At 34.7% G+C, this 10,037-nt stretch overlaps 1 protein-coding gene across 6 annotated transcripts in view; it reads left to right on the forward strand.

Moving 5' to 3' along the window:
* CSMD3 (CUB and Sushi multiple domains 3) overlaps positions 1–10,037 on the forward strand; it is a 1,257,965-nt gene that overhangs the window by 1,220,364 nt on the left and 27,564 nt on the right. For all 6 annotated transcript variants that reach the window (XM_086695899.1, XM_086695901.1, XM_086695900.1 and 3 more), the window contains one exon: positions 8,001–8,112. In XM_086695899.1, coding sequence (XP_086552025.1) covers positions 8,001–8,112 — 112 coding nt within the window. The remainder of the gene's footprint in view (positions 1–8,000; positions 8,113–10,037) is intronic.

The raw sequence follows: 10,037 nt of genomic DNA on the forward strand, positions 1-10,037 counted from the left end.
TTCTAAAGGATGATGTAGAGGAGTGAGGAAAAGTAAAGATAGAAGATGTTAAGGAACGAATATATAAAAATGTGGTTATTTAATAAAGCAATTAGACTAAAACATGTTTCTCTTATAATATGCATATAATACCTAACTATTTTTAAGTGTTTTCACTGCTATGGGAAATGTCTGAGAAAATAATTTAACCTATATTTAGCCACATAGTTGGTTTGTTACAGTGCAATTCTTTAGCATGCCCAGTCTTGTGTGGCTGACTTTCTTATTTTCTTTTTCCAGTTTAGATTTTATGTAGAGATTCAGCAGGTTTTTCATTACAGGGGCCTAACAGGAGCCAAAGTGCATAGTGACTCCACAAGGAAATAGCCAATATACATATTACCCAATTGCCTTGTGTTTCAGGGTTTTCTAAATTGTACTATTTTGTGTGAAGCTCAGTGGGAACCTGAAAAACATCCATTTCTAAAGGAAGTACTCATCAAAGTTGCCATATTTTTGTTGCTAAAAATAGTTTCCATTTATCGACAGTCCAGGCACAGTATGAACATTGATTTGATAGCATTTCCAATTCTTCTGGTTTGCCTCAGGCCTGTCTACATAATATAAAAGTGTAATAAAAAATGTCCCAGTCTCTATTATGTGGTATTTTTAGAAAACTTTAGATTCATATCTTTATAAAAGGTTTTATCAATTGATCTAAATAAATCCTGGAAAATGGACAACTAGTTAAAGAGCATTAGTCCTCATCATATAGATGAAGACACTGGAAAGGAATTTGATTTGGCTTTGATCACAGAGCAAGTCAATGAAAATATCCTGAGAGAATACAGAATTTTGATGTTAATGTCTGTGTACTAAATCAGGTGATTTTTTGAAGAGTAGGAGTCCTTTCTAATAGATACCCTTTGAAATAATGAGAATGGAAATGAGTAAGAATGAGTTTAGTATATTAGTCTAATGAAATGAATAGAATCATTAACTCTGTATTGTAAGCATTCTATTATAACCATTGAAAAATATTATTCCAAAGTTAACCTAACCCTGAGTTCATATTATTTAGCTAATAAACATTCATTTGATCATCATATTCTACTTAGATAAATATGAATAGACTAGATTTTAAAAATGATAAACTCTCTACATAATTACATTAATCTTTATAAAAATTATAAATGATGTACTGAGTATGTTAAATTAGGGACATCAACTTTCTTACATGCATGTGACTGGTGTGTGTGTGTGTGTGTGTGTGTGTGTGTGTGTGTGTGTGTGTGTCTATACATATTTAAATATATTTACTAAATCTGTATAGAACCAATGGAAATGTTAAAAGTTTATATAATTCTCACTAATATTAAAATATTGGTAGGTTCTAAATAGAATCCTGGAAAAGCCATCTTTATTGGTTGAGAAAACTCTTGCTTGCAAGTTAACAGAAGCTATTTTGAACTAGCTTAAGACTAAAAGCATTATAAGCTATGTGCAGGTAGACCCTAAGAAAGGGACCCCAAGGCACCCCCAAAGACTCCAAGAAAAGGGATCCAGGCGAGACCCATCAAGCCCAGAATCTAGGAACTGGGCACCAGGACTCAGTGTTTTCCACTACTCTGTGTTTGCTTACTTTGATTTTCTGTCTGCAAATTGACCTTATAGCCAAGGGTACATTTTTCTAATTATATTTCAGCCACATACAGAAAATGATTGTGTCTCAATCTCAGTTCCAGATTTCTAGAGAAAGAATCAGGATGTCTCAACTTTTGTATCTACACATGATTTGATCAGGTCAGCAGTGACTTAAGTAAAATTACAGCTGTTAGAAAGCTCACTTCTGAGAGGAATAAGAGAAAGGGGAAAGTGATGAATTACACAGGCTCTCAAATCATTTTCTTGATTTTTTTTCTTCGGTGTGTTTATTTACTCTTTTTCTATATAGATTTATATATTAGTTTTTTGGACACAGCCATAATTATTAACATATAAGGATATATTACCTGTTGCCAGAGATGACAAATACTCCAGTGTTGAAAAAGGTACCCAACATAGTTTCTCCTATATCTAAAATATAGTTGGAATAATTTTTGGCTAAAAATAGATTGGTAGTGAAGGGAGTAGCTGTCAAAGTGATTGATACAACATCTAGATTAATTATGGAGTAAATTCCAAACACACATATTTCACTAACTGCCATATTACTCTTTAAATTGAGATACAGGTTTTGGAAGACACATCATTAGTAGTTAAGACTTGTAACATTAAAGTTATTATAAATGTGAAATGTTTATAAACTGACTCTTGGATATTTAAGCCCAAGATATTGAACACTAAGATATTTAGCCCTACCAAAATGACCATGGTGATGATGTATGATTTCCAGTTTATAATCGAAATTAGTTCTTAAGTACATTGAATGGGGCAAACGTTATAGTGTTTTATTACTTTGAAATGATGACTTTGATGCCATGCATTTTCAAACACAAATCTCATAAAATCAAATTCATTTTACTTATTTATTTTATTTGAGAGAGAGAGAGAGAGAGAGAGAGAGAGGGCACAAGTGGAAGAGAGGGTCAGGGGAAGAGAGAGAATCCCAAGCAGGCTCCACACTCAGCATGGAGCCCAACATGGGTCTCAATCCCACAACCCTGGGATGGGATCATGACCTGAGCCAAAATCAAGAGTCAGATGCTCAACCTACTGAGCCACCCAGGTGCCCCCAAATCCAATTTTTAAAATTAAAAACTTATAATTTTTTAATACAAACTTATAGTATAATCTAAAATTCAAAAACTTTTTAAACCAGGAAGCTCAGGGCCAAAATTGATGCTCAATGAAAACTCCTTGGATCTTATCTTATGCATATGTTTTCATCCCTTCATTTTTATGGTCCTTTCCTTTTACTTCAATTTTATTAATCAAAATCTATGTGTCTTTTACTAGAAGCTACTTCACTTTTTCTTGGATACAATGTTTAACATAAGCACAGAGTAAAAAATATAAATATAAAATGGTTGTTAAGATATATTACAGAGGAAGCCTATAAATTGTAAAGCCATATATATGTGTGTTATATAAATATATATCAAATAGATATCTTTAATATGTGATGTTAAAAATCAGACACAAATAAATACAGTGATGGAAGTTCTAGGAAAGCAAGAGTCATTTGCTATGAAATATCATGGAAGAGAAAGATCTTAGAGTGTTCTAAATTTATACAAAATTTCTATTATGCCTTGATTAACTATCTAAACTTCACAGTTTAGAAACTAAGATATAACATATAAAAGAAATAAGGAATTAAAGAAGATAAATTATATTTACCAAGTAGACATGTCTTAATATTTTATAATGCTTTTGTACTAAACATACGATTTGCGTCCAACTTCATTTTTATTTAAACATTGGCTGCAATTAAAATATAAATGGATAATTTTTAATTCCTGATATAAAAATAATATTCCATGTTTTTACATTGCATATAATTGGTTATCCAGAGCACTTTTTATTAGAAAATATTGGTGAGAAAATTGTGCCTAAATTTTTTTTCAAGAATTTTTTGAATTGGATAATGTAAAATTATTTTTCCCAAAGGTAGCAAAATTATATTATTCACATTAGAAGTTAAATTAGAATCAGAAGGATATAACATCACTAGTTGGAAAAGCATGGAGAGCTATATAAAATATACTATTAAGTGGGCTAATAACTAAAAAGTGTCTATTAATGCACTGTTATTTGGAGAAAATTCTGGTAATTTATTTAACTATAATAAATTCTGAATAAAAAATTAATTAGAAAATTTCTTTAATTCTAGTTATATTAGATATTTGGTATAAGTATTTGTGAATTTGACAAAACTAGTTATTACGTGTATTAGTGACATATAGAAAGTCTTTAAATAAACTTTACATCTCTGGTATCTGGTTAATATCTAAAGCAGTATTTATGATGACTTCAGAAAAGTTTACAGAAATAAGGGGAAAAGTCTTACAAGTAAAAAAAAAAAAAAAGGCTTTGTAATCCCACATGTTTCTTATATCTTATGATCATCAAGTCTTAATGAAGCAGCCTAAATGTACTCCTCAAAGAATAAACAGTGATTTAGCTTCATGCTATGTAAAGTGTAGAAGGGATATCCCTGTATGTAAAGAAACTATAGACATGTTAAATCTTTTTAGTTTTAATTTATTTTTAATTTATTTTTTAACCTTTATTTATTTTTGAGAGAGAGAGAGACAGGCAGAGTGTGAACAGCGGAAGAGCAGAGAGAGAGGGAGACAGAATCTGAAGCAGGCTCCAGGCTCTGAGCTGTCAGCACAGAGCCGACAAGGGGCTCGAACTCAGGAACCACGAGATCATGACCTGAGTCGAAGTTGGAGGCTTAACGACCGAGCCACCCAGGTGCCCCAATATGTTAAATCTTAAGTTAGGTAATCAACTGATTTTGTAAAATTAAATTATTAGTCCCCATTCCTTCAGTTGATTTACCATTTTCAAGAGCTCTTGGTGCGCACGAGGGAGTAACACAGTCCCTAACCTAGAGAAGCTAACTTCTAGTGTGTGGGTGACTTTATAGGATAGATGATAACATTGGTAACTTTGAAAGTTGCTAAGGAAGGACATAAAAAAAGTTCTCCTACTCTGTTGCTACAGGGAAGCCTTTCTAAAAATGTTGTCTCAGATAAATCTTTTAGGATAAGAGCTAGGAAAAGAAAGTTGGGAAAGACATTTCATGCAGGGTAAACAGCATGAAAATATGCATGCATTAAGGGAACAATAAAAATTTGTTGTTATAAGAGTACAATTTGAGTAAAAGTAAGTGGTCAATGAAGAAACCAGAGGGATTGGCTGTGGTCAGGATATGGAGGCTTAATTATTTGACAAGCTAATACAATGTAACTTAACCTATGGGTGATAAGCAGTAAAGATTTTAAGAAGGAGAATGCGAAGGTCACACTTTCATGTTGATTACTCTGACTTTAGTGTGGAAAATAAATTTAATTGTGGTCAAGATTGGAGAAATGTAAACAAGTTATATAATTATCACAATTGTAGTTATGATTATTGTAATTATAATTATGACAGTAGTTCTCAAAGTGTGGCCCCTGACCAAGCGGCGGCAGTATTAATTAGGAAATTGTGGGAAATACAGATTCTGGGCCTCCCCCACATCTACCCAGTCAGAAACTCTCCAGGGAGGCTCAGCTATCTGTGTTCTGGAAAGTCCTCCTAATTATGATATCTGCTACAATCTGAGAACCAAACCTGTAGAAAAGATACGGAGGACTAAAACAGGATATAAAAGTGGAGAAAGACAGAAGGGGGCAGTTTGTGAAAGATTTAGGAAGTAAAATTATCAGTATTTGGTGGTAAATTGAATGAGGGGAGATTCATGAGTGGAAGGTGGCAACATTAACTGAGTTCGAGCCTAAAAGTAGGATTGCTAGAGTGGTGGAGGTGATGGGTTGCGTAAAACCAGTTTGACTGAAGAACAGAATTGCAAAATCTACCTCTTGAGTCACATAAACGAGTCCATATAAGAAATGGACTGGCGATTGAGCATCTGACTTCGGCTCAGGTCATGATCTCGCAGTTCGTGCGTTCGAGCCCCCATCAGGCTCTGTGCTGACATCTCAGAGCCTGGAGCCTGCTTCAGATTCTGTGTCTCCCTCTCTCTTTGCCCCTTCCCCACTCATGCTCTGTCTCTCAAAAATGAATAAACTTTAAAAAAAAAAAAAAAAAAAAAGAAATGGACTACTCCAAGGGCGCCTGGGTAGCTGAGTCAGTTAAGCATCCAACTTTGGCTCAGGTCATGATTTTACTGTTTGTGAGCTGGAGTCTGGCATTGGGCTCTCTGCTGGCAGGACACAGCCTACTTTGGATCCTCTGCCCCCCCCGCACCCCCTTCGTCCTGCCCCTCCCTGTTCTCTCTCTCTCCCTCTCTCTCTGAAAAATAAACAAACAACAATGACAAAACAGAAATTGACTAGTCCATGCAGCACCATCTTGCACAGCTTCAGAGTATGTGAACTGCATGTCCTGGAGCACAATTTGAAGGACTTCATTTATGTTGAATTCAGGGTGCACAATACTCCCTGGAGCTGAACAGTGTAGTGGCCCTGGACAAAATGGGTCCTTGAGGGGGGTAAGAGATCTCAAGGCTATCGTGAGGATGTCTTGGAAGAGAAAATGTAAGATAACTGAAAGAATAAGTGTTGCTATCAGAGAGCAACCATTGGAATGGAATGTTTCTTGTATGGCATCATTCTGGGTTATAGTGAGAATATGAGAAATGGTAGCATTTAGCTGGTCTCGAGGTCCAAATGGGATCTTGGATCAAATTATGTCACCTTAAGCTCAGCCTCATGTTATTTTAGCAAGTGCAAGTAGGAACTAAGTGGGAAGGAAGGAAACAAGGTGTTTGTGAAAAGTGCTACGAGGATGGCTGATCACTCTCAGACTCCGGTTTGCTGGGGAAGGCTGAAGTGGCAAACACTGAATATCCCTCCCCTTGTCTTCCAGCTGTAATCATTTAATAAATCTTGATGATTTTTTTCCTGTAATGTAGTTAGAGCTAACCACGTCCTTCCCAGGTCTACTCCCACATGTTCAGCTTTTAGCCATTCAAATCTAATCCAGTAGGGCTGGCCTCGTGATTAAATCGCTGCTTGTCATTCTTTTTGCTGAGTAGTTTCTTTATGCAGTGGCTAAGTTAATTTTCCAAAGATGGTATTTTCAACACAAATTTTTCTTGCTCTGAGAGCTCTAGCAACTTTATGTTTTCATTAAAAAAAGACTTTAAATGCCATGGCCTACCATTGGAGACTCTTCAGAAATGGATTCTTACTTATGTCTTTGACTTAATAATTAAAGCTAGGATATATTTAAAACCCATGTGCCATCCGTGTATGGAGTAGATTATATGCCCTATTTCATTTAATTCTTAAAACAAATCTCAAGACAAATAATATTACCATCTTTATTTATAGATTAAGTCTCAAAGAGGAAATATAGCTTATTCAAGCAAGATCAGATCCAGAGTTAAAACCACATACACATTTCTGGGGTCTGTTTTCTTTTTCCTTTTTTTTTTTTGTTTTTGTTTTTCTGGATCTCACGGCTTCCCGCTTTACCTCCCCTCAACTTCTCAGCTCACCGTGTGAAGTATCCATGCCAATCAACCAAACGTACTTTCTTTTTTCCTGAACTATATGATGTCTATTTTAACCTTTCTGCATTTTCTCATCATGTTCTTATCTTTTCTACTTCTATATCAGTTGTTCTCAAACGTTATTGTTCATTAAAATCACATGGAGGACTTGTTACAACGCGGCTTGTTGGTCCCCTACTCAGAGTTTCTGATTCAGTGGGTGTGGAGTAAGTAAGGTCCCCGAATTTGTATTTCTAGTGACACTGAGGTTACTGGTCTGGGAACCACACTTTGAAAGCCGTGTTCTATGTTTTTATCTAAATTTCACATCCTTAAAACTTAGTGCAAACTTTGCTTGTCTTCCAGTGTGTATTTTTTACAATCCCAACCTTCAGTAAACACATTTGCATCTAATCTCATATTGTATTTACTGTCTTCCATATTCATTTGCCTCTTACACTGTTAGTTATCTTTATTTCCCTAACTTCATCCATTTTTTTTATCTTTATTTAACTGTCTGTCTTGTAGTCACATGTAGCTTATTGGCTTTTAATATCTTATATATTTTCTTTAAACAACCATGGCAACATGTTTGGCACCTATACAAGCATTGGATACTTAAATATTTGACAATGATATGTACACAAAAAGATGTAAATTTATCCTTGGTTTTGATTTTTCCCCAATTTTATTTTAAATCAGTTTTAAATATCTTTTTCTTCCAGCTTTCACCATGCAGAATTTCTTTTGAAAGCATTTTCTCATCCAAGGTTTTTTCTATGTGTTGCCATATTTGAAGGTGCATTGGTATGTTTGTTTTTTTTTTTTTTTTCTCTGAAATCTGCTATAGGTAGGAAGTGTTGTGCAATTTCATTGCAAAAAAGGACACCTTCTTCAAGGGTCTACAACACGTACTTGCCTTCCCGACCTCACATGGAGTGGAATTCAGCCTGAGTGCATACGTAAGTACTGTGGGTATGAAGTTATACCTACCACAGATCAGAATTCTTACACATGGGAAATAAATCTGTATCTACACAAAAGATGCGTTACGTGGATTTTTTTTAGATTATGATAGAACATAATTTACATATATTACTTTATTACTGTAAAATAAAACTTTATTACTGTATCATAATCCCAATGCCAATTAAGGAGCATTCTTTTTAAAGAAGTAAGAAGGCACAAGGCACAATTTTGTTCTTTCTTGCAAAGCTCTTTAATTGTGTTCAGCTTGGCCATCTGGTAATTTTAAATGATTATTAGTTTATCAATGCATAGATCTGCACCTATGAATCTGAAGTGCACTGAGGAGGCCCCAACTTAGTGCCTCTTAATCTTTCATCACTTCTGAAACCCTCTGAGAATGAGAAAGATAGAAACATTCATGGAAGGAAATACACATGAACATCTTGACCAAAAATTTGAATACTATTTCAGGCTTTCCTGGAGCTTCTAAATGTGCACTGACCCTAAATTGAGAGCACTTGTTGTACAGATTAAAGAACAAAACCCAAGGTCATGAAGCTGTCTTTTCTGACTTGCAGTTAGAAATAAGTTTCAGCTGGTGAATTACTTATCTCTTTCCCTCCCACTTTCTTTTTTTTATCTCCTTTCCTATCTTTTAAAATCATGAGCCTCTCAGGGAAAAACAATAAAGACTTAGCAGGAGTAGAAATACTCATTAGAATGGTGTCCAGCTTTTAGGATTTGCTGAAGTCTGAATAAGTCTTGTGACTTCACTCTAGCCCTGTTCAGAACCACTCAATTGATCACGAGAGCCTCTGTGGACCCGCAGCTCACTGAAAAGCAGCAGAACACTCCACAGAGAAGTCACGTCACATGCCTGGTTGGCTGAAATTTAAATATAGCCAAATTCCTTAACAGAGAATTCAGTAGAGTACATACTTTAGAAACTGTGTGAGATGTCACTAGGTATTTCTTAGTAAACCAAAGTTATTTGATGACTTCAAAGGGATAGGATTTAACTAAAGCTGTTACTGAAAGTATCTCAGACTGCTACTATGTGCATAATGTGAGGGTTAAGAATGTAGTAGAGACAGACTATCTGTTTATCTTTAGCATTATTTCCCCCCAAAGTATTGAATGTCAATAACTGAATTATATTAAATATAAAACATGTAACAAACTGTTTATCAGATAATATTTAAAAATGTTAGCTCTTATTTATAGTTTTGTAAATCTCCATTGGGAAAGGGGTGGAAATTTGTTTTTCCAAACAAATTTGTCCACAGAACATTTTTTTTTTTTTCAGAGACAAACTTTTAAGTATCCATATCCAGGAACAAATGATCAGAAATGCTGTCTGATTTAGGGAGAAAATTCCTTGTAGCATCGATCTCTGAGAAAAGGAATGTTATTTGTAAGACATAAAACACGTAAAGTGGGGGCAGGGCCAAGAAATGGCATATCAGTGGGTAAAATAGAACCAAGATAGCGAATCAAGAGTGGGAGGAAGCATGGAGAAAAGGAGACAAAAATTAAAAGAATGAAAACACTGCTACTTATGGACCTAAAATATGACCAGAAAATTTCACATGTCAAAAATTATTAAATTGTACTTTCTATATTAGGAGATATTAATATCAGAATGACATGCTGAGCTGTGATTGTATTTAACTTTAGAAAATGTTTTTACAATTTAAAATAAATATAAAAAAATAATAAAATAATATTCCATAAACTGGCATAGAAAATCTGAGTTTGTCAAACTTTGACAGGTATCTTACTATAGGACCTCTTACATCCTTTAAAATGCTAATGTTTAGGGGTGCCCGGGTGGCTCAGACAGTTAAGCATCCAACTCTTAATTCCAGCTCAGGTCATGATCTCATGGTTCGTGAGCTTGAGCCCATCAGCTCTGTGC

Source organism: Puma concolor, chromosome F2 (assembly GCF_028749965.1).
Source record: "Puma concolor isolate L17-30 chromosome F2, mPumCon1.1.hap2, whole genome shotgun sequence".
In the NCBI taxonomy this organism is placed as follows: Eukaryota; Metazoa; Chordata; class Mammalia; order Carnivora; family Felidae; genus Puma; species Puma concolor.